Raw genomic sequence first — 25,518 nt, 5'->3', positions numbered from 1 at the left:
ACTCTGGGCGGCTTCCAACAAAATATTAAAATACAATAGTCCTTTAGATATTAAAAGCTTCCCTAAACAGGGCTGCCTTCAGATGTCTCCTAAAAGTCTGGTAGTTGGGTTTTTTTTTTTTGACATCTGGAGGGAGGGTGTTCCACAGGGCGGGTGCCACCACCAAGAAGGCCCTCTGCCTGGTTCCCTGTAACTTGGCTTCTCGCAGTGAGGGAACCGCCAGAAGGCCCTCAGAGCTGGACCTCAGTGTCTGGGCAGAACAATGGGGGTGGAGACACTCCTTCAGGTATACAGGGCCGAGGCCATTTAGGGCTTTAAAGGTCAGCACCAATACTTTGAATTGTGCTCAGAAACGTACTGGGAGCCAGTGTACGTCTTTCAAGACCGATGTTATTTGGTCTCGTTGGCCGCTCCCAGTCACCAGTATAGCTGCCGCATTCTGTATTAGTTGTAGTTTCCGGGTCACCTTCAAAGGTAGCCCCACATAGAGCGCATTGCAGTAATCCAAGCAAGAAATAACTAGAGCATGCACCACTCTGGCGAGACAGTCTGCGGGCAGGTAGGGTCTCAGCCTGCGTACCAGATGGAGCTGGTAGACAGCTGCCCTGAATACAGAATTGACCTGTGCCTCCATAGACAACTGCAAGTCCAAAATGACTCCCAGGCTGCGCACCTGGTCCTTCAGGGGCACAGTTACCCCATTCAAGACCAGGGAGTCCTCCACACCTGCCCATCTCCTGTCCCCCCAAAACAGTACTTCTGTCTTGTCAGGATTCAACCTCAATCTGTTAGCCGCCATCCATTCTTGTAGTCTTGTAGCACCTCGGCCAGAATGCCTCACTCTGAAGAAAGACCCCCTTGTCCTTTCCTAGGGTGAGCCAAGGAGGATGTGGAAGGCGAACAGAGGCAGTGGTTAGGTGGGTGAACGGGGAGAGGACAATGATGAACGGGAGTGGCAGTGACTCAAACAGTGCAACCTCTTGCACCTGCCCTGTGAAACAAACACGTCTGAACTTCTCTGTGTGTCACGGATTCTGTTAATGCATGAAAGGATTGGAAGACAAACCGCATCTGCCCTGCAGTTGTAGCAGGTCTTGCATTCGCATTAAGAACTGATTTTAAAACATAGCCCACTTAAGCTTCAGGCTGAAAGGTGCTTTCAGGTCCTCTTTCCATGCAAGCAGCCATTTTCTACCTTCCTCCCCACATTGCAATTTCAAAGCAAAGGAATGGACCATCAGAAGCTGACTTTGGAGCTAAACACATGCTATCAGGAGAATGGCAGAGAGAATGTATTGCTGAGCTGTACTACTCCAGAAAGCAAGCAGAGGAACATCATGCTTGAACGCCCTCTCGCATTTAAAACAAACAAAGCCACCACCTAGAGCACACCAAGCTGGCATGTCAGGGAGAACATTTTCCCTGGCATGTCAGTCATCTTTGGGCACAGAGCTTTTTAGTAAGGTGGATGAGTCAAACATTAATTCCTTGCCATGAACTGCAGACTGAATGGTACAGTCCAAGAATCACTGTGACATGATTCTCTTGGCTGTCTTTTTCATCCCTCTGTCAGTCAAAAAAACGCATTACTGTGGACTTGCAATTCACACCCGTCCAACTTCCGCTATTTCAACTTCAGGCCGTTGATATCGCACAAATTAAACATGCAGAAGGTGGAGAGCTTGAAAGCTCTTTCGGCACCGGGTTTTTCCTGAAGCGGAAAGAGATTTTAAGGCATTGTTTCTCAAACTGGGATCAAGCTCTCATCATCCCTAGCTAGCAGACCCAGTGGTCAGGGATGATGGGAGTTGTAGTCCAACAACAGCCGGGGACCTAAGTTTCAGAAATCTCTCTGCCTTGCTTACCAGGCTCTGGTGAGATCTTGCAGGAACTCGGGCAGCCCTTCAAAATCTCGTGAGAACCTCCCAGAGCCCCGTAAGGCAGGCGGAGTTTAGTACATTGTTTAGTACATTGGCTCCGGAAGGTAAGGTCGCTCAAGTGGGGGTGGTTTCAAGGGGATGGAATGACTATACACGTTTTTGCATACACTCGCCATCCCTGGAATATAACCCCGGCACAATATGCGAGTCCATCAAAGCTTGTATCATTTCCCCCATTCCAATTCCTAGCCTTATACTGCGTTAGGTAGTGACCCCATGGAGAATTTCTGTTACCTGACACCTGGGGTCTTGGCGTGCAGCTGGACTATGATTTCCCACCCAGAGAGATAGAGTACAAATGATTTAGCTCCAAAAGGGGGAAAACCCTAGGGTGCCTTTAAAAAGCATCTCTGGACCAGGGCCTATAAATCTATACGTTTCAAGGGAAAGCAACACGCTCCTTATGAAAGTGGATGCACAGCTTGATGGTTCATGCCAGCCAAAAGCAGGTGGGTTGGCAGGAGATCACATGCAATGCTTCCTTCCTCCTCATCAACTTCATTGGACTGGTCATGTTGTGCAGTTGCCTGACTATCCTCTTCCAAAGCAGCTACTCTATTCCAAACTTAAAAATGGAAAGCGTGATGCTGGCAGTCAACAAAAGAGGTTTAAAGACTCTCTCAAGGCAAATCTTTAAAAAAATGTAGTTTAAACACCAACAATTGGGAAAACACTGGCCTGTGAGTGCTCCAGTTGGAGAGCAGCCTTTATCAAAGGTGTCATGGGCTTTGAAGACGCTCGAACTCAGGACGCAAGGGAGAAACGTGCTAAGAGGAAGGCACGCTTGGCAAATCTACACTGTTATCAACTCCCGCCCGGAAACTTATGTCCCCACTGTGGAAGAATGTGTGGATCCAGAATTGGCCTCGGCGGTCACTTACAGACTCATTGTTAAAGCCGTGTTTATGGAAGACAATCTTACTCAGCTACAAGTGATTGCAGAGGTAAAAGAAGGAGGAGGATGCAATGCTTCCTTCCTCCTTATGGAGGGGGGCACCTGCTGACACAATTGCTAGGAACAACTTGCCTAGAAGAGTAGCTGTGCTTAGCCTAATGCGGTGACAATGACAAAGGAGTCCTTTAACAATCTGACGGAAGCATAAGCATTTGTAGTCGTGGGTCTACTACTTTAACAGCTACATCTAATGCACTTGTCACAAAAAAACTCACACCATAAAAATGTGTCCTCGTTTAAGGCAAGGGTGGGGGAACCTGTGGCCTTAAAGGCAAAGCCTGTTACCATATCTCCTTGCTGTCACGAGATACTAGATTTGGCAGGGCCAAAATGATGTGTGACGGACCCTGCCATAAACACAACTGTTGCTTTTTCAGTGGGGCCTAAGGGTAGGCAGAAGAGAAAACCTGGTGCGAAAAAGGCAGCAACCATCATTCCTAGTAACAGATGTTTGGCGGCAGTCTTCTCTCCCTCCTCTCCCTCGGGGCAGTTGCAGAAATCTTCCCTGCTATTTTCAGTCAATGTGCTAGATTATTAAATCGCGTACAAGCTGTGGGTAACTTTCTGATGCACACGAACGCTCGTGGGGGGCCTAGCACCTTGTGCGAAATCAAATGTTGCAAACAGAGGTCAAGAAAAATGACCTTAAAAACAACCACAGGTTTTCTCTGAAAAACAAATTTAAAGGGAAAATTGTCCTCTTGCTCAAGTGAAATGATACTAATGAGGCGGTGTGTATTTATAGACGGATCCCTTCCTTTGGCTTTGAGTCCCTCGCTGCCTTCTGAAAAGCCATCCTGCGGCTTCTGAAACCACAGCAGTTAGTCAGAGTAGGAGGTGAACGATTCTGTTCTTCACCTATTTTTTCCCCCCTAATAAGAAATTCTAACTGCTGGAGATATTGGCCCATGGCCCACCTCCTGTCAGCATAAAAGAGATCTGAAAACATAAGGTGTATCACGTTTAACTCGTGCTTTTAAGAAAAATGTACAAACACAGCCTGGAAGCAAAGAAGAAAGAATGTTGAGAAAATTTCCTCTTGCTCTTCTGAAATTGTAATTCCCAAAGCTGCTCAGAAGGTGGAATCATGAGGGCCCTAGTTGATGAGGCTTAACTGTTGACTTTCTAATCTCCTGTATTCCAAGGCCTTGAGTGTCAGCTCATAAAACGTAAAGCCTGCAGTTAAAGCAGAATAAAAAAGTCCCAAACTGGGTTCACCCCAGCTCCAAAATATAAGTTTGACTCTCAAAAGGGAGGGATCTGAAAGTGAAAAGGCAGTGTACCATAAGGTCTCTAAGGCTCTGCATAAAGGTAAAGGATAAAGGGACCCCTGACCATTAGGTCCAGTCGCAGACGACTCTGGGGTTGCGGCGCTCATCTCGCTTTATTGTCTGAGGGAGCCAGCGTACAGCTTGACTAAGCCACTTCTGGGGAACCAAAGCAGAGCACAGAAACGCCGTTTACCTTCCCGCCGGAGCAGTATCTATTTATCTACTTGCACTTTGTGCTTTCGAACTGCTAGGTTGGCAGGAGCAGGGACCGAGCAACGGAGCTCACCCCGTCGCGGGGATTCGAACCGCCAACCCTCTGATCGGCAAGCCCTAGGCTCTGTGGTTTAACCCACAGCGCCACCCGCGTCCTGGTAAGGCTCTGCATACTTCTTGGCAAAGCAAGCCAATGCAAACACGTTTCCCTTACATAATTGCTCAGAGTACATAGATAACTTGGTGGGGAATTGGCATTGTAAGGGTTGCACATGCATAACACTGCCCATACAATGCCACGTTCTAAGGACCGTCTTTTGCTCTTTAACATGCAATAACCCTGTCAAAAGGGACGCAGGTGGCGCTGTGGGTTAAAGCCTCAGCACCTAGGACTTGCCGATCGAAAGGTCGGCGGTTCGCATCCCTGCGGCGGGGTGCGCTCCTGTCGTTCGGTCCCAGCACCTGCCAACCTAGCAGTTTGAAAGCACCTTCGGGTGCAAGTAGATAAATAGGGACCGCTTACTAGCGGGAAGGTAAACGGTGTTCCGTGTGCTGCGCTGGCTTGCCAGAGCAGCGATGTCACGCTGGCCACGTGACCCGGAAGTGTCTGCGGACAGCACTGGCTCCCGGCCTATAGAGTGAGATGAGCGCACAACCCTAGAGTCTGGCAAGACTGGCCCGTACGGGCAGGGGTACCTTTACCTTTAACCCTGTCAAAATTCAGACTTTCTTGTGCCTAAAATGGGGCTTTGCGTGGACAGTGCAAACCATAGAGAAACATATGTTTTGTTTCACAAACAAGGCAGTACAGTAATAAGCAGGAAAGAGCTAGGCAGCCGAGAAACATCAGAAATGTACCTGTGTTCTGAAAAAAGGAAAAATGTACAGTGGGAAACAATGGGGTCATTTTCATGGATTGAAACTCTCTCCCTGTACAGAAACTCTCTCCCTTTAAAAAAAAGAAAACAAAAACTGCCCAGGATTCAGACTTACCAACTCCGTGTGCACTTTCAGATGGGCCTGGAGTTTGTATTTATCTGGGGTGGAATAATCGCAGTCTTCTGTGGGACATTTCAGCAAAATGTTACTGTGCTTCTGGATGACGTGTCGTTTAAGGCAGTTTTTGGTGATGGATGAGTAGCTGCACTGAGAGCAGTAGTAGAGGTGCTCTCGCGTATGAGTGCGGACATGCATGTCGTAATGCACCTGGTACCAAAACAACTTGCCTGGAAAGAACAATTTAAAGCATGAAAGAGAGTAAATGAGATGCATTCAAGAGTGTTCCATTCAAGCCTTGTGTAATGAACAAAACGCTAGATGAAGTTAAGCAGAGGCTCAAATCCCGACTCCATCTTGAGTAGCAGTGATGGTTTTTAGAACAGAGAGGGGCGGGAATCATAATTGGGACAGGCTTCTGTGTTTTGTGATGAGGCCGATGGTTCAAATGCGAACGGCTGCAAAATCCTGAGGCTTTGAAACAGGGTGACCCATGAAGTTAATTTGTGAATCTAATGGCTGAAGAAGTGTGCCCATGTCACGGCAAAAAGTATGCACCATCATTTCTGCCTCTACTTAGCTTGGATCGAGTAAAATAGTAGTTTACGCTTATGATAAACGACTTAGAAGCTAGTTAGCAACTTGAGCCCACAACGAAACCAGAATCCTTGCACAACCCAGACGTACCGCAATGTTCTGTTGCTAAACTGATGGCCGTCAACTTGTGATGGCTTTAAAAGAGCACTGGACAAAATTCACGGATGTTAAGTCTTTTGATGGCAGCTAGCCAAGATGCCTATGTTCTAGCTCCACAGTTGGAGGCAATATGCTTCTGAGTACCAGCTGCTGGCAACTGCAAGTTCTTGTGCTCAGGTCCTGTTTGAAGGATTTACAGAGGCATCTCGTTGGCCACTGTGAGAACAGGATGCTGGACCAGCTGGGACTTTGGCCTGATCCAGAAGGGCTCTGTATTCAATTATCAGCCAGGCATGTCCTTTTGTTCTGCCCCTGTTACCAGGCAATTCGACCTAAGTTTATTAATCAGTTGGTTGCTTGTAGGGACTGGAATTCAGACGAATGCAAGGTAGCCTTCCTTATGTTTACCCAGGATAGGGATGGGATAGAGATAGTAGCCAGGTATCCGCAACATGCAATAAGGATTTGTGAATGCTGTACAACACTAATCTAAGTGTTAGATGCAGGGCTTGGTGTTTTTTTTTAATGAGTGTTGTTGTTTTTTGTACTGAACGCTACTGGAATCTTGTACATATGCCAATAAAGGTTTGAGAATCTGTATTAAATTACATAAAGACACTGTGTTAAGCTGTGTCTCTTATAGTTTACTCCACAGGTAGAGAATACCTCTTTTCATACATATTGGCATAGCCCCTTCCTACTTGCCAATGTCACTTGTCCAGGGATTGTGAGTGAAACATCAAGCTGGGATGTAGCCTATGCATGGCCACCAAGCTCTAGCCCAGGGGTCAGCAACCTAAGGTCCATGGGCTGGAAGCAGCCTGCAGAGGTCGTTTGACTGGCCCACAAGCCGCTGCCGAACTGTGCTGCCCACTCGTGTGCTGTGCTAAACCGGTGCAGTGCGGGGACTCACTTCCGCGACACTGGAAATCACGTCTGCGCACGTGCAGACACAAAAAATTACAGGCGCGCACGCTCACGCGCATGCACCAACTAGCCCACGGAGGGATCTCCGTGAGACCGATCCGGCACAGGCAAGATAAACCTTGCCAACCCCTGCTCTAGCCAAATAAAAGACCCGGTAACATCAGACACATGTCTTGTACAACCAAATAAGTCATTTGAATAGCAACAGGCCAAAGCAGGGCATGTGATAAGACCTGAATCCTATAATAAAGATAATAAAGGAGTAGGGAAGCTTTTTCAATGCATTCCCTCTTTCCTCCCCTTGCTTCCAGGATCTAGCCTCCATCTCCTTGACTTGGTAGGGGCCTGAATCTAACAGAAGCGGGGGGAAAGTGATTGATACAGCTGGACTTCCTGCATTGGACCTGCGTAAACAATACTCTTTCATGCCCACAATTTCACCTTTTAATAAAAATGCTAAAATTCCCTTTGATCCAGTTAATGTAGGCAGAACGCTGCCCGTGACACACATTTAATTGTTATTTCCTAAAAGAGAGCAACCTCAACGGGGCACAGTTAACGTGCGATCCTTTGCCAATTGCATCCCTGATGAAAAATCCTTCCGAAAGGTATTTCACTAATTGAATTGCTCTTAATGGATGCAGTCCCTATGAAACGCAATTTTCAGAAAGCATTTGAATCAGGAGACTTTATTAGCAGAACTGGCGACCCTAGAGTACTGCCTAGGGAAGCGCACAAGAGGAGACTGAAATTTGCTGCAGCGGCTGTGGGAGGGGACGTTGGAACAGGGTCTGGCTGCCTCAGGAACGAAGGCAAGAGCGAGTGTGCAAAAGCTGCACAGTGGGCTCGTCATAAGATGTGGAAGAGTTGAGGGCAAACTGCAGCCTGCAGCTGTGAGAATTGGGAAAGGGGGTGGAAGAGGCTCTCTGCTAGATAAGGTGGAGTATGTAGATATGTACGAACATGCAAACGATGAAAGGAAGGACAGGGTGGGAGGGATAATAACACTGACCCAGCTTAGTGGAAGAACACGTGCTGAGAATGTGTGAAGTCTCAACATAGTAAGGTCAGGTCAAAGACTCATCTGGTCCAACACTTTGTTCTCACAGAACCTTACCAGATGTCCATGGGAATAACACATGGAGGATCTGAGCATAACACACTCTTGAGGCTTACTATGGTCCAGGAACGTGAACCTGACCCCACAAGATTGTGGGAAGGGGGTTATTTGGCTTGCTTGCTTATGTTCTTGTTTTCATTGTGTACTTTGCGGTTCTATTCGGTTGTTTTCCTGCTGTGGACTGTCCTGAGATCTTCAGATCTTCATCTGAAGCTGTATATAAATTTAATACACAATAAGACTCGCTGAGGGCTCAAATTCCTAAGCAGCTTCCTAAACTGTTCACCACAAGAAGACACCCAAGGTGTCACATCAAAACACACAGGTATCAGGGCGAGGGAAGGTCTTTGCCTGATAAGTTACTGCTAGTCAAGACATAGGTTGGAAAGGCCACTGAACTGGCACAGGGCAAATAAATACGAGAGAGGTCCTGAGATCCACTGCTCCTCTGTTGTGCTCAGTGAATCCCCCCAAATTCAGATAGTTTTACTGGCTCTTAATCTTGCTCTGCCCCTTTCCACCATGACTGGTTCTTGCCCATTCCACTGCATATATCTCTTTCTGTAAAATGATTGTCCGTGCTGCAATCTCCTTTCAGGTGTGCAGTCTATAGCCCTGCCTCATCCTTCGTGCTCTGACCTGTTCCAGCTCCTCTTTTCTAGCTTGTCAAACCTCTTTTTAGCTTCACTGCTCTCACTAGTTCTGCTGCCTGCCTCTTTCCCCGCTATTACACCTGGCACATAGCTCCTCTTGCTGGAAGAGAACAGCCTGCCCCATTTTCACCTCCAGACTGCACACAACTATTGATCTATTAACACAGAAGCGAACTTGGTTTTTGTTTTGTTTTTCTCGGCAGGAAGTAAAAAAACAACAACCCCACCAAAGCTTTCCAGAAAACTACATAAGCCAGGAAATACATAAGCCATCCCATGTATATTTTATCCCACCACCGCCCAAGACTCTGCATACTCCTCACCACAGTATTCGCACTCCCAGTCTCCGTAGACTTTCCTGATCTTCTCACACAAGGCGGTGTTCATCTGCCGTTTCTGCAAACTATCCAAAATCTGCATAAAGGCCGCAGCTCCGGTCCGATTCTCTGAAGGCAATGTGCAAGAATCTGAATTCTCGCTGATGGCGGTGTTGGATTCTGGGTGGGACATTGGCGTGGGGGAGTCTGCCTTTTCAGCAGCTGACTTGTCAGCTTCCTGAGCACCTAGACAGAGAGTTTGGCCCTCTTCTTCAGGGACAGGAGCACACTGCAGAACTTGCTCGCTCTGGTTTATACTGGGGCTCCCATCTCCAGAAATCTGCATTAGTTCGCCTTTCGAATTTAATGTACAGTCAGGAGACAAGTCCTTTCCAGGGAGGGTCTTCACTTCATCCAAAGCCAAAGGAGCACTTTTCTGTAGAAGGTCATCCGAAGTGCTAATTGGGGACACATCTGGCAAGGCTAATTCTGCTGCAGGCTGGCACTGTGAATCTGTTCCACTTGCAACTGGAGAGCTATCAGATTCTACAGGAGGAGCAGGGAAAGTTTCCAAATTGCCACCGGGGTCCTCATCCTGGCTTCCTTCTGCCGCACTCAATTCGCCTGACTTCTTCGGTATACACAGCTCCTTCGAGTTTAAAAGCGAGAGCTCAGCCGCGGTCTGCGACAACTCCTCCCCAAGGGCTTCTTGCTGAATGTCCCCTCCTGGTTCCAGGAGGCAAAAGCTCCGGTTGATGGAGCTGTTAAAAACAGAAGCCTCCTGCAAGTCCCGATGCGCTTCCTTGATGTGCGAGCGGAGCCTGATGGAGCTGACGAACTTCTTCGAACACTCGCTGCAGACGTAGACGAACGGGTGCTTTCGGACGTGAAGCTCGAGTGCTTGGTACTTGGTGGCTCCGTGGCCGCACAGCTCGCAGGCGAAGGGCCTCTCGTCCCCGTGGACCACCATGTGCCTGTCGCGGTCCAGCTCGTTCTTGAACTTGCGCTCGCAGATGTGGCAGTCGTACAGCAGCTGCCTCTTCCCTTCGCGGGTCATCAGCCGGAGCTCGTCAAAGACGTCCTTCACTTTCTTGTCTTGCAAGTCGTGCGCTTCCTTGATATGCTTGATCAGGTTCTTGACGTCCGAGTACTTCTTCTTGCAGAAGCGGCAGTGCTGCTTGATCTTCTTGTGGACTCTCTCCACGTGCACCTTGAGGTGGCCTTTGCTCAGGCAGGTGAAGGGGCAGTAGTCGCAGCCGAACTTCTCCCCTGTGTGCTTCCGCAGGTGGACGTTCAGGTTGGCCTTGATGGCGCTGGCGTAGCTGCAGAACGAGCACTTGTAAGGCTTCTCGTTGGTGTGGATCCTCAGGTGGGCCTGGAGGGAGTGCTTGAACTTGAACACCTTGTTGCAGTATTCGCAGGTGAAGATCTTCAGCTGGGTTGCGCCCAACCTAAAGAGAAACGGGATTGAGACACAAATCGCTTACGCCGCTAAGGCAGGCATGCAAACGTCAGCCAACTTTCAAGACCAGGTTGGTTGGGGCTGAGTGGATGACTGTTTTTCCTATCTCTGCCCTTCCATGCTTCCTGTTGGGTCAGAAAGGGGAGGAGACAACTTTTCTCCCAGTTTTACTTGATCCCCCACCCTGGTACTTTGCCAATTCCAAGAAATAAGTTGGTAGAAATGCCTTTTCCTGCTGTTCAGTAACTAGCTAGGCAACAAGAGGGCTGCCAGCCACTTTCAGGTTGAGCTCAATGTTTATTTCTTTTCTAACTTGGGGATATTAAACAAGCTCTTGACAACCCTAGAATCTGTATCTTAAAAGTGCGTGCTCAGTTCTGGACAGCTCCATGTCACCAGTGGAGAGGAGGGGGCACATTTCTCAACAATTCTCTCTGCCAGATTAGATTGTGGGAATTTATTGTATTTTATTAATCAATTTTTATTGAATGTTTTCAGCATGAAATGCAAGAAAAACCAAACTAACCTAAAGAAGAGAGATAAAAAAAAAATACCAAAAAGAAGAAAGGGAGGAAAGAGCAAAAATACAATAAATACCAAGCACTCTATCGTAATTATATTTTGGAACATGGGGATTTAGAGGGTGCTGACATGGAAAAGATACTCGTAGACCAGAAGTAGGGAACATCCAGCTCTAATTTGACTTGCCAGGTCTCCCTATTTGGCCAAAGAGGCTGTTCTGACCAAGCCATGCCTACATGTCTTGTCAAGTGTGAGGCAGATAAAGACACAGCTGGAATGACAAGAGGTCTCCCGATCAGCGGCACCTGCAAAGTCTCATGCAGAGAACCAGCAGCTGGCTGTCAGGACCTACACAGCGCTGTCCCTTTGCCTGCACAGGTTGATTTCAAAGTGCATGGGCAAAAATAGCTTGTGTGATGTCATCATGACATCAGGTGATTGACAGGTTGGTGGCCCAGCCCACCTGGCAGACTTGGGTCTATGTGGGGGTAGGGAAGATACGGATCTGGTCCACCAGATGGCTTTAGGTCCTCACACCTGACATAGCAGAAGGGCTGAGGAAGGGGCAGCACTTGGGGATGTTTTTGCCCCCTTGATTGGCTCCCCATTCTGATTGGCCAGAAGTCCCGTATGAACCTTCCTGGGTCAGGTGGATCTGGCCCAAGCACCCTGCACATGGTCCGATGCCACTAAGTGACAACTGACATGCTCCCTGTACTCCCCCTCTGGCCTCGTGCTCCCTCCCTCCCTCCCTCCCTCCCATTTCTTCCTTGTTCCCTACCTGTAGGGCTACTTCACCAGATACTGTCCTCATACAATCTTAGTCATGCTAATCACCTGAAAAAGTATGCCTCGTGGACCCCGTGACCAATACGAGGCAAGCAGCAAATTCCACTGGATGCATTTTTTTTAAAAGCATACTTACACTGTGTAATGAAATCAACAATATTTATGTGTTAATTAAATTTCCATACCCTCCTGGATCATCTTTCTGGAAGCTTGGCTTCAGCTGGTTGGTTCCCTTCGGTCGCTTTAAGGTTATGCAGTGTTTCTGCAGGGAGTGAAACAGAACTTGTTTTGAAAATGGAAGTTACCTGCTTGATTTCATCGGTTGCTCGTAAGGGGTTTGCTGAATGGCATATTCCTGGTAGCCCCTTCGCTGAGAGGAGTCTGGCGGTACTGTCTCTGGGTTTGCTGGCTGTTCCGTTTCAGGAGTAGCAGCAGCCTCAACTGGAACTATTATTGTAGCTCCTACAAGCAAAATAAACACACAAAATTCAGTTTTTTTAAAAAATCAATCACCTGCACACTGAGATTTTAAGTGTGTGTGTGTGTGCGCTCGCGCGTGCATGCACATTCACAATAAAATAAGGCAGGCTTCCCCAGATGTTCTGGGTCACAACTCCAGATATTTGGGCCTCAACTCCTAACAGCCCCAGTCAGTATGGCTGATGGTCAGGGTTGATGGGAGTTGTAGTGCAGCAACACCCAGAGGGCACTGGGTTAGGGAAGACTAGGATAAATACTAACAACATATACCAAATAGAAATACTGCCTGTTGAATATTATGTATAATCACCTGGTCTATGTTTAAAAGCAGGAAAATATTAGCAAGAAATTATTGTCCTCATAAGGTAAAGGTAAAGGGACCCCTGACCATTAGGTCCAGTCGTGACTGACTCTGGGGTTGCGGCGCTCATCTCGCTTTATTGGCCAAGGGAGCTGCCGTACAGCTTCCGGGTCATGTGGCCAGCATGACTAAGCCACTTCTGGCGAACTAGAGCAGCGCATGGAAACACTGATTACCTTCCCGCCGGAGTGGTACCTATTTATCTACTTGCACTTTGACGTGCTTTCGAACTGCTAGGTTGGCAGGAGCAGGGACTGAGCAACGGGAGCTCACCCCGTCGCGGGGATTCGAACCGCGACCTTCTGATCGGCAAGTCCTAGGTTCTGTGGTTTACCCCACAGCGCCACCCGCGTCCCTTTACTGTGCTCATATTTGCCCTTCAAACTGCTGCAGCAGCTGGGGAAAGCAAAATGCTTCTTTACTCCCAAGGTTTAGCCTCAGATAAGAGCTGAGTCCCTAACTCTGCATGTCCCTTATGGCTGGGCTACTCTTGTGATGTCTGCAGCGTGGGTTTTATGGCTCCCTCTGTATAAATGCAGCATTTGGGCATTGTCACCATCACGGTCCCAGATTGGCGCATCATACATAGTTGTACAGTATTTCCAGGGATGCTGTGGCTCCATCAGTAATTTTTACACTGTTTTTCATGCTTTTGACTTGAGAGTTTTTTTTCTGCTTCCCTCCATGACTGAGCACACGTTGTATGTTGCAGCCGCTCTGCTGCAGTCACAGCAGACTATCTCTGGTCCAGCATAATAGGAATACTGGATTGCTCTGTTAGTGTGTCTGACCTCTTCCGACTAGAAAATTGCAATCAGTCAGATTCGATGAAAAGAATTTGGCCCAAGTCTCATGCCAAAAAGGTGAAGAATGCCTCTCAACCTGATACCGAGTGTCACTGAAAAAGGAGCAGATTGAGCAGCTAATATAAAAGTTATGCAAGCATTTCAGGACAGCCTTCTCAATACCCCAGAAAAGAGAGACTACTAATGCTCTGTCTTTCCTCCTACTGTTCTTCCAGGAGGATCGAAAGCTTACATGGCATCTTCTATCAGGATTTTATTACAGAACATCTGAAGAAGAAAGGGGCAATTGTGAAGTGTATTCAGCTCAGATGAAAGGTTGACACCGAGTGTTAAGGCATAATAAAATCCCTGCAGCTTAAATAATGTGAACCTGCATTTCAGATGATCTACTGTAGTCAAAGCGGGCAGGGGGAATGCATGAGTTTATCTTATATATGCCAGCTGCAAACCTTATGAAATAAATCTCTCTTTTTCTGTCTGGTGAGACTCTCTGGGGAAATTTTGTGTTATTTAAGTAACGTCTTTATGGGTTTGTGAAAAGAAAGAAGTTACAGTGCCCTAAACATCTCCATAGGTCAGACGTTTTCAACCTTTTTTGGGTCCACGGCTCCCTTGACCAACTGCATTCTTTCTGCGGCACCCCTGTGGGCCTCAGGAGCCCAGTTATGTTACCCCTTGCCTGCAGAGTCAGCAGCCCCTCAGCCTGTTTAAACACCCACCCTTGTGGAGGGTTCCCTCAGCCTCCTCTCTTCTCCCCTCTGCTTGGGAGTTATCTGGGCAGCCGCTGCTGCCGCCCCTGGTCTCTGAGCTCTCTGTCCCCCTACCTCAAAGAGAAGTGCCTCCTCACACTGCCCCACAAGGGCCTGAGAAGCCCCAGAGACACCATCCGCCTAGGGAGCTTGTAGCCAGGGATGCTGCAACAACAGCTGTGTAATAATGATTATTATTATTATTATTATTATTATTATTATTATTATTATTATTATTATTAATTTATACCCCGCCCATGTGGCTGAGTCTCCCCAGCCACTCTGGGCAGCTCCCAGTCGAGTGTTAAAACAATACAGCATTAAATACTAAAAACTTCCCTAAACAGGGCTGCCTTTAGATGTCTTTTAAAGATAAGATAGCTGCTTATTTCCTTCACATCTGAAGGGAGGGCATTCCACAGGGCGGGTGCCACTACCGAGAAGGCCCTCTGCCTGGTTCCCTGTAACTTCACTTCTCACAGCGAGGGAACCGCCAGAAGGCCCTCGGTGCTGGACCTCAGTGTCCGGGCTAAATGATGGGGGTGGAGACGCTCCTTCAGGTATACAGGACCGAGGCCGTTTAGGGCTTTAAAGGTCAGCACCAACACTTTGAATTGTGCTTGGAAACGTACTGGGAGCCAATGCAGATCTCTCAGGACAGATCTCTTTCGGAGGCAGAGGTGCAAGAGGGCATCAGAGGAAGGGAGGGAAGGAAAGAGGGATAGAGGTCAGTGTTGCCCACAGCACCCCCGACCATCATTCAAGGCACCCCAGGGTGCCACAGCACACTGGTTGAAAACCACTGCTATAGATGCATCGGAGAAATCAATGTGGGTGAGAGAGAAAGAGAAAGGCAATGATCTGTGCATGACAAAACCTGCAAAAATCTCCAGCTTCCACTGTTCTGGAACATCTAACATCAGAACAACAGCTTGAAATCCACCGCTGCACAAAACAAGGGGAGGGAAGAACTTGTTTATCTACATCTCAAAAGCCTAATGGTGTCTTGTGTTGCGGGAGAAAAGAGCAGGCGATGTGCTGGCCTTTCTCCCTGCCCCCTTCTACTTCCCAAAAGACTTTTGGTCAGAGTTTAAGACAGTGCTTGATTCAGGATTGAAATGAGATGTCAGCTTGTAAAATCTTTGCAGACTGCTGCGTTCTGGGGCTACGCATGGTTAACAAAAAACGTGTGTGCACTTTTGCAAGTAGACACATTGTGAAAAACCCACACACAGCTTTGGAGCTCCTTAGAGAAAGGGCAGCATGCAATAATAGTACATATCCTTAAACAAAAAAAGAAAGAAACTGTAAATATTTATGTAAGCTAATACCTTAAGACAAGGGGCCAAGGGAAATGGTCAAATTTGCACCACTGTTTAGGAAACATATAAAGTATCAACAGGAAACTTGATTGAAATCAGTAATTTTAAACCAGTTTTCCCCCCTTGCTGATTGAAATCATGATTGAAATCACCTACTCTGCCATGTCTTCAATATTTGTCCCCCTCTGCAATCTTGATAACCGAAAGAAAAATGAAATGAAATGAAATTAGAGATTCTCAAGATTCTGAACTGCAATTGCAGCAATGCAGATGCCTACAATTTAAGAGCTGCATTTGGGGGGGGGGGGGTGAATCTTTATGATGAGATAAAGGGAACGATGATGTCTGCTTCAGATTGTAAATGTTTGGAGCTGTTCATTTTATTTTAATGGCTTCCTGAAGTAAAAGTTTCTAGGAGTGAACAGTTAACAGTTACCTGGAATTGCTTCGTGGGCTGTCAGAACTACACTTATAATAGGATTCTTAGCTCCCGAGAGCTGGTCTGCGTCCTTCGCTGAAAGGCTCTTCTCGGTTCTCTGAAGCCGTTGCCTCTTTGGTGTTCGTTCTCGCTCATCTTCCCTCCTGTCAAGGTCAACGTCAGAATCATTACCTAAAGAGCAAACATCGGAAAGAAGGTAAAAGGAGGAACACGTGGATTCTCATCTTGCGCAGCAAAGTTTCACCCTCAGCGGCTTCCCTGGGTGTTCCACTCTATTCTTGTAAAAGTAACCAGCCTGCAAAATGTTTGCTACTGTCCCTCGTGCACTTTGACATGGGGCTAAGGGGAGCTTCTAAAATGCCAAAATCAGGAAGCAGGAGGGGAACAATTTTGCGACCTCAGAAAGCTTTGCAGTCGAAGCCTGTGATCCAGGAGAGTGGGGGGCCTACAGTGCAAGAACTGAACGGGTACGGTGAGGTTGCTTGCAAAGGTGGCAAATGGTATTTGAAACGGGGTTAACACAGGTAACACTATGGGGAGGAAGTAGAACTTCACTACCGTTGGAGAGTGTGAACGATACCGTGAGCAGAGACAAGGGTACTGGGTACAGTATACGATGGCCAGATGATAGGGTTGCCATAATAAAAATGACGAAGAACTGATGCTTTTGAATTATGGTGCTGGAGGAGACTCTTGAGAGTCCCATAGACTGCAAGAGGATCAAACCTATCCATTCTGAAGGAAATCAGCCCTGAGTGCTCACTGGAAGGATGGATCCTCAAGCTGAGGCTCCAATACTTTGGCCACTTCCTGAGAAGAGAAGACTCCCTGGAAAAGGCCCTGATGTTGGGAAAGATGGAGGGCACAAGGAGAAGGGGACGACAGAGGATGAGATGGTTGGACAGTGTTCTCGAAGCTACCAGCATGAGTTTGACCAAACTGCGGAGGGCAGTGGAAGACAGGAGTGCCTGGTGTGCTCTGGTCCATGGGGTTATGAAGAGTCGGACACGACTAAACAACTAAACAACAACAACAATAAAAAAGACGTTTTTGGCCAAAGTTCTTGAGCAACCCTACCAGATGACAGCTGCAGGGGAAGGGGCCCCACAAAAGCCCTGTTAGTGGGTGCATTGTCCAGTTCCTCACAATCTGGACTTCTTGCTTTCTCCTCCTCTGCCTTCCATCTATATTTACAAGCTGTTTGGGGGTGAACGGCAAGCCCATTCGACTTAGAATGACTAAAACAAATGTGGGGAGGTTTTTTGAGAATTTCCCCACCTCCCCCTTGCAACAGCCTGATTGAGATGAATAGTCTTTACTCTGGCTCTGCATTCCTAAGGAACATTAAGCAATCAGTTTGAACAGCTGGCACTTTGATTTGGCAAACTAATAAACTGACCTCCTGTATCCAGATCTATGCGATTTAAATCCCAGTGTGGCATGCACAAGTAATTTAATGCTATGCTGCATCTGAATTTAGACTCCCATTTACGGGATGTTCACGTCTCTACTGTTGAGGAAGGCGGCTGTCAATGACATATGAATCAGTATGTTTAACAGCATTTCGAGCTAGACTGTTCAAGCCATCGATATTTTCTGTTCAGCGTCCCTAATTGGTTCCTCCGCCGTGTGTCGTGCATTCGTAATTGGAGGGGGCTCCCTGGTGAATCTGCAGTACATGGTTTGGTCCTTTAATTGGCACACTTTGAACTTGCTCTTCATTGGAGCGTTTGGGATTTCGTTTTGTTTAAAATCTTTACCAGCACTCCCCTGCAGGACAGTTGCCATTTTCGCAATATATATATATATAAATGGAGAGGGAACCATTATTTTTGTAACATTTGAACCAGGTGTGAAATGATGAGAGAAGTGGCTTGGTGTTACGTGGGCCATTTGATCTAATTCCTGGAGAAGTGGACATAATAAACAGGGCACTTAGGACACCACTGTTGGTTTTAAGCTTCACCCTGGTCAGACAACCAACCATTTTTCAGGTCCTGGAACCAGATAATATGGGTTGCCTTAGATAGGCATCTACAAGGGAGTTCTCTTTCGCCTCCTGAGCTGGAGAGTACCCTGTTCTGTTGGAATCTGAAGCCCTCTCAGGGAAACTGGCATGGAAAGCCAGAGTTCTTGACAGTTCCCAGTGGGCCTTTCTAGCTGAGTTTGGGAAGATACTGTCTCACCAAAGGCTTAGACGCATCTGAAGCCTTTAAAAGGTTGGTAGGCAGAATGTTAACAACGTAATACAATCAAACCAATATCTCACAGCTTGGAAAATGCCCCATGGGCATTGTCCCAAAGATCCAGTGCATGGATAGCTAATGGGTTGGCCTCCAGATGTTGATGGACTACAACTCCCATCAGCCAGCATGGCCAGCAGTCAGAGATGATGGGGGTTGTAGTCCAACATCTGGAGGCCAACTCATTGGCTATCCCAAGCTAGGCCGTATTTTATGTCAGTATCAAAAAGCAGGCATTGGGCAGTGGCAAGAATTAATTTCCTGCATGACATGGACTGGTTTATTTTTCTCATCAGCTGCAGACAGAAAAGTTGTTTTCTTCTATAAAAGCAGAAACCAATTTCAGCTGGAAAAACCATGAGTAGTCTACGTAAGAAACTGTTATCAAGGTCACCTTTTATGGTTTTAATGAGCTTGTGGGGTCAAGGACAGCGAGTTTCAGTAATGTACATAAAGATCACATTTAAAAGCATTTACTAATCCCAATTATGCTAGAATAGTATAATAGTACTGCTGAAAATAACATGTGGAGGAGACAAGGGACACATGTCACAAATGAGGCAACCAGACGGCTTTCTTAAGCAATAAAACAAAGCAGAAAACAAAGAATGTTACCCCCCAAAGCTTCTTTTAAGACCTGCCAGCTTTATTTAGATCCCATAGCACCGGATACTACCCAATGCTACCTATAAATTAATCTCTGGGGAAAGCAACATAGGCAACCAGCTTTAGTGGAAAATTTCCATATGTACTCAAAATTATCTTGCATGTACAAAGTCAATGCGGGTGCTTAACTAAAAATGAAAACAGCCCACAAATGCAAGAAATCACCTATATAAATGGTGTGACGTACCTACTTTGAACCAAATTTCACCAGGTGCATTTTGCACGTGGCTATCGGCCTCTTGCAACAAACTGAAGATGCCTGGGTACCAGGATGGTGCCTGGCCTGGAGGTGCATGCCTGAGGATCCTCGGATCTTCACAGTTTTCACACACCAATACCCCATCCTGTAGAATTCTATCAGTTATATTTTTATCTGCACAATCCGAATGAATTGAAAGGACCAAAAATTTGAAGAATACAACTTTCGAGCTGTCTGGCCCCCAAATGGCGACTGTAACCCCGGTTTAAGGAGCCATTTGGCACCTAGCTTCTATATCTGAGCTTCTAACTCTGCTTTGAACCAAGGAGTATGCCCTGTCTAAGTGCTTCAAAGTCATCCGTCCAATACAGTTTGAGTGTTAAGGCTCCTTTCTGTAACCTTCCAATACCTCCCTATAGTTGTCAAGCTGTGAAGCCACAGGGCCAAACTGTGTAAGACCATGGCTCTCCTGAATTTGCCCAGAGGCCCAATCAATCCTAAATGATCCTCAACGTTCAACAGCAGCTTGCCTGGCTGGCAACAGGAGCCACAACGGTAGACTTAGCAAACGAAAACACCAACTTTGTGTATGTTGGCTTTCCCCACGTGCAGACATATTGTTCTTCTGTGGATCGCAGCACATGCCTTCAGAAAAACACAAGAGAAAGCTCATTTACCTGCATCACCTTCCTCCTCCAAATCTTCGGGTTTGACGATAATGCAGATATGCTTCCGTAGCTGCCGGGAATTGGAGAATTTCCGGTTGCACTTCCGACATTCCAGGTTGCCTGGCGGAACTTCCGCCAACTCCCCTCCTTCCTCGGGTCCCACTGGAGCAGCCTCGCTTGGAGCGCAGTTGCTGCTTTCTGCCAGTTCTTCATCAGCGTAAAATTTCTTGGTCGATCCTTTCGGCCTGCCTCTTTTCCTCTTCACTACGAGAAGCTCTGTTGGGAGGAATGTTAAGAAGTCGTCAAGCAGCTGTGCGTGGCTCTTAATGAGCACCTACGCTGTTCTTTCAACTGGTAATGGGCGAGTTCGTTCCAAGAGTAGTAGTAGTAGTAGTAGTAGTAGTAGTAATAATAATAATTTATTATTTATACCCCGCCCATCTGGCTGGGTCCCCCCAGCCACTCTGGGCGGCTTCCAACAAAACCCCCAAAATACAATAACCTATTAAACATTAAAAGCTTCCCTAAACAGGGCTGCCTTTACATGTCTTCTAAAAGTCTGGTAGTTGTTTTTCTCTTTGACATCTGGTGGGAGGGTGTTCCACAGGGTGGGTGCCACTACCGAGAAGGCCCTCTGCCTGGCTCCCCGCAGTGAGGGAACCGCCAGAAGGCCTTCGGCGCTGGACCTCAGTGTCTGGGCAGAACGATGGAGGTGGAGACGCTCCTTCAGGTATACTGGACCGGGGCCGTTTAGGGCTTTAAAGGTCAGCACCAACACTTTGAATTGTGCTCGGAAAGAGTGCCTAACCTCAAGGCTGTTCCTGCATTTGAGTCTAAGACTTAACATTTCAGGCTTCCTCAAACTCAGCCCTCCAGATGTTTTTTGGCCTACAACTCCCATGACCCCTAGCTAGCAGGACCCGTGGCCAGGGATGATGGGAATTGTAGTCTCAAAAACATCTGAAGGGCCGAGTTTGAGGAAGCCTGTACTACAGGTTTGGGGGTTGGATTATGGGGTGGGCCAGCCCAAGTCCCAAGATTATACCCCAAAGGGCTGCCCTGTGCCCCAAGCACTTGCTGCTTCTAGTGGCAGCCAAGATACCATGCTTCTTCCTTGTGATGTTGCATTTATGTGCAGGAGGTGCAGCTTTGCAAGGAGGTAGGGGAGCTAAGCCTGGAGTACCAATGAGCCCTAGAGTCATAGAATCATATAATTGAGCTGGAAGGGACCCAAGGGTTATCTAGTCCAAGGGTAATCAGGAATCTCAGTTGAAGCATCCATGTCAGATGGCCATTCAACCTCTGCTTAAAAATCTCCAAGAAAGGAGAGTCCTCCACCTTCCGAGGGAGTCTGCTCCACTGTCGAACAGCTCTTACTGTCAGAAAGTTCATCCTGACGCTTAGTCAGAACCTCATTTCTTATAACTGGAAGCCAACGGCTCGAGTCCTACTCTCCAGAACAGGAGAAATCAAGCTTGTTCCCTCTTCCACGTGACAGCCCTTGAGAAAAAAATATTAAGAAAAGGAGCTCTCTTGAACTTCCGATTCTAAAGCTGTGCACATTAAAAACTGGGTCTGGATTTCTCTAAGCAGTTATTCCTAGGGTCTCATAGTGGGAAGCAAGTCTCCAAAGGGAGGCCTTGCCTTGATTGTCCATGGTGAGGTTATTGGGGAAAATATTTCCCCCCAGAGTTTACTGCTTTTGTTCAGCCCATTTAACTCTGTCCCTTCATTTTTCATTTGAGGTGTGAAGATGTAGGTTTTTAGGGCAGGGGTGCATAAACCCTGAAAGTCTGACAGCTGAAATCCTTTCTGGGCACCTTTTGAAGGTCACATGCCAGTGGTCAGCAAGGCCAATGCCAAAAATCTCCCTGTGTATTTGTTTCTACACATATCCCACCCCCCCTTCTCTCTCTTCTCCACCCAGTCAAGGGGCATTAGCAGTTCACAGGCACATTCCAACCAGATTGGGGGGGGGGGACAGGTTCAAAGCAAGACCACTGGGGGTGTGCGGCCTGGGGACAGTTCCAAGGTCCAAGCAGAAAGGTCAGGAGGGCCACACTGGACCCCAGGGCCTCAGCCTCTCCATTCCTGGTATAGGAAAAGAGCGAGCACTGCCCTCATCTAATCTATTATGAAACCTGCCTACCTGTCTGCTGGGGAGAACCGGCTCTTTTGTCATCTAGACTTCGGGAGGCCAGCAAATGCCACTCAAAGCCATGCATAAGTGGAGAAAACACATTCTGCCTAGACTAATATCCAGAGAGATGACATTTCAAAAAGAAATTGAGAAATAAACTATGTCGAGAGAAAAATCTTTATACTGTTCTTTCTCCAATGCACATTTTTCATCCAAGTGCCATCTAATAATTATGTAATTTTGTAAATTCTTTAACAGGCATGCATTGGGGAAAGGGGGGGGGAGGATTACCGTATTTTTCACCCTATAGGACGCACCGGCCCATAGGACGCACCTAGTTTTTTTGGGGGGGGGTAATTTCCCCCCCAGGTTTGCGCAGCCATCCCCAAGCTAGAAGAGGGAGACGGAGCGCTCCGTCTCCCTCTTCTGCCTTCAGGGACAGCCTCTCTAGCCTCCGTGGGGCAGCGGCTTGCCCTGCTGTCCCCGGAGCTTGTGGGGCTGGCGATGGGGAGAAGCAAGCTCTCTTCTACCCACCCCCAGCCTCCAAACCAGGTCAGGGAATAGCGGGGTGACGGCGCTCCTACTCCCCGCTATCCCTCGAGCTTGTGGGGCTGGGGGGAGGGGAGAAGCAAGCTTGCTCCCCCCCCCCCAGCCTCCAGATCAGGTCGGGGAATAGCGGGGTGGCTTGCTTCTCCCCCCCACCAGCCTCCAGATCAGGTCCATGAATAGCGGGGTGGCGGCGCTCCGCCTCCCCGCTGTCCCCCGAGCTTGTGGGCTGCAGGCTGCTGCCCGCAAGCCTTGCGAGCCCGCGGGACCTCCCACCGGGCTTGCAAGGCTTGCGGATAGCTTCCTGAAGCCTGGAGAGCGAGAGGGGTCGGTGCGCACCGACCCCTCTCGCTCTCCAGCCTTCAGTGAAAGCCTGCATTCGCCCCATAGGACGCACACACATTTCCCCTTCATTTTTGGAGGGGGAAAAGTGTGTCCTATAGGGCAAAAAATACGGTAAATGCTGCTGCTGCAGAAGAGCAAAACCGTGCTGGGAAAAAAACACCCTACATTTTCATTATTCCCTTGGGATGTGACTAACATGTGCTTGGATTTTTAGAGCACTGAGCTTCAATAATTATTTGGTATAGATTCAGAATACATAGGGGAAAGTGTCGGGGGGTGGGGTGGACCTACCGGGTACAATCATAACAAGCTGTACCGCTATTCACACATACACAAAAGGAAAAGCAAAGTTGCCATTTTAAAAAGTATTTTTAAAAAAACCCCACAACAACACAAAACCACTCTTGTCAGACGGTGGTCGTAGGTGTAACATTTAGCTAGCTGATTTGAATCTAGGAATAGATTACAAGCCTGCTGATTTTATCTTCGTAGAGCCCTTGATAGTTTTGAACGCTTCAAAAACAATAACTCTAATGAATGACGGTCACACAAAGTCTTGATACCCCGAGGAGCAGGACTTCACAAAACGCACAGAAAGATCTGAAGATTATTTCCCTGCCATGGGTGGGGAGATAGCTCAAGACGACACATTAAAATTCCATAGCAAAAACTACACGTGCTCTTTTCCTTCCATCATATAACAAATTATACACTGTGGAAGCAAGTTTGCATCACCACTTGAAGGTAAGATTTTCAAGCAGTAAACGATTGGCCCATCACACAATGGCTTTTGCCATACAGGGAGATCACAACTTAAGTGAAATAATCAAATATATAAAAGGATGTCATATAGAGGAGGGAAAAAGGTTGTTTTCTGCTGCTCCAGAGAAGTGGACACGGAGCAATGGATCCAAACTACAAGAAAGAAGATTCCACCTAAACATTAGGAAGAACTTCGTGACAGTAAGAGCTGTTCGACAGTGGAATTTGCTGCCAAGGAGTGTGGTGGAGTCTCCTTTGGAGGTCTTTAAGCAGAGGCTTGACAACCATATGTCAGGAGTGCTCTGATGGTGTTTCCTGCTTGGCAGGGGGTTGGACTCGATGGCCCTTGTGGTCTATTCCAACTCTATGATTCTATGATTCTAAGACATGGAGGGGTCGCTCAATCTCCATGTGTTGGATGTTCACTGGAGATCAGAAGAGAGCCTACATGTCTCGTAAACCCCAAATGAATGTGTGGGGGTCAGAAGATGGACACCACTCCCTTTAAAAAAGAATGCCCGAAAAGGGTAACAAAATTAGAAATATTATCATCCGTACTATCATTACCATATCTGCAATTACCACATATGCGAACAAATAGCCAGCTAATTCAATGAGCAGCAGAACTGAATTTGGTCTATACATCGAGTCCTAGATATGTACTAGAAGGTATTTCTAATTTATTAATTTGATTTATTATAGCCATCCTGGTTGACTGATAAACAAGACAATATTAAAAAATGCAATATAAAATAATTAAAGGGTGATATCCATTGTTAGTCACACCGAGAGTCCAACTACTGAAATAACAGAAATTAAGCTAAATGGGTTGGCTCTGAGTCTGAGTAACACTGGATATCACCCAAAATCAACAATAAGCAATAACAGATGCTTCTTCCAGTACACTGACCCCTGAGCCTTGCTATCATTTATACAATAATGCAGGTGTGTAAAAAACAAAAAAACCCAGATTGTCTGTGCCAAGAAAGAACTGCCTCTGGACGACTGAGCAGAACAGCTTTGCAAATGTGGGTCCTTCCCTCTTTTTCTAGGCCACAGATGGCTTGGCTGGTAACTTTTGTAAAATCCAGTTGCCAAACTGGACTTAGGAAGCCTTCGTAATGACTTCAAGCCTGAAATCCTTTATCATCAGGGGCAATGTTCTTCTTAAAAATGAGGAGAAGTTGAAATTGCCACCCTATTTAGGTGGTGGAGTTGACATCATCATCAGCAAAGTTGTTCAACCTTTGCTGCATGGTTGGGTTTATTCTTTTTTTAAAAAAAAATCCATTATAAATTATGAATAGTCCTTGTTCTGTCTTTGCATAAAAAGAGAGCTATTATCTGAAATGAATCACAGGGACAGATTTTAATATATTTTTTTGCAAACACCAACGTAACATCCAGGCAATCAGCTCATCAAATGACTGCAATTTTATTTATTTTGTGTTGCATTGGTGGCTTTCCAAAGAAAAGCCTGAATTTTCCCTCTCATTGGTAGTTAGGCACAAAGTTGGGCACATTCAGCTTTCAAAAAGATGTGTCGGTTATCAAGTAAATGAGCCATGGCCACAACTCCTGCCACTTGAATGTGATAGCTGCCATCACAAAGAAAGCCTCCACGTTGCTGCCGTCTATTTCTAGTGGTGACGTTGACAGGAGGGCATCATTCCACATTGTGAGCCATGCTACACGTTACAGCTGCAGTGCTGTCTCCTTGCCAGATGGAAGTTTGTTTTCCCCCCTGTAATGGCGGCCTTGCAGCAGATACAATGGCACCCACATTATGGGGGCTGAAGTCTTGTCTGGAGACACCGACTTCTCAGCTGGACACACAAAAACAATTCTAGACCTGCAGAAGGTAGCCTCCCATTCCTTCTCTTGCTTCACTTGGCATTCAGCAATCCAGCTACTACTATGACTGGCCAGCA

The 25,518-nt window shown here is 47.1% G+C and overlaps 1 protein-coding gene across 3 annotated transcripts in view; it reads right to left on the bottom strand.

Moving 5' to 3' along the window:
• Positions 1 to 25,518, bottom strand: part of ZFAT (zinc finger and AT-hook domain containing) — a 119,280-nt gene that overhangs the window by 48,794 nt on the left and 44,968 nt on the right. For all 3 annotated transcript variants that reach the window (XM_077932724.1, XM_077932723.1, XM_028736110.2), the window contains 5 exons: positions 19,804 to 20,070; positions 16,016 to 16,189; positions 12,167 to 12,323; positions 9,095 to 10,539; positions 5,373 to 5,605 (listed from right to left, as the gene is read on the bottom strand). In XM_077932724.1, coding sequence (XP_077788850.1) covers positions 5,373 to 5,605; positions 9,095 to 10,539; positions 12,167 to 12,323; positions 16,016 to 16,189; positions 19,804 to 20,070 — 2,276 coding nt within the window. The remainder of the gene's footprint in view (positions 1 to 5,372; positions 5,606 to 9,094; positions 10,540 to 12,166; positions 12,324 to 16,015; positions 16,190 to 19,803; positions 20,071 to 25,518) is intronic.

This window comes from Podarcis muralis, chromosome 8 (genome assembly GCF_964188315.1).
Source record: "Podarcis muralis chromosome 8, rPodMur119.hap1.1, whole genome shotgun sequence".
Classification (NCBI taxonomy): domain Eukaryota; kingdom Metazoa; phylum Chordata; class Lepidosauria; order Squamata; family Lacertidae; genus Podarcis; species Podarcis muralis.
The sequence above is the reverse complement of the archived record's forward strand: the minus strand, read 5'-3'. Positions and strand labels throughout refer to the sequence as shown.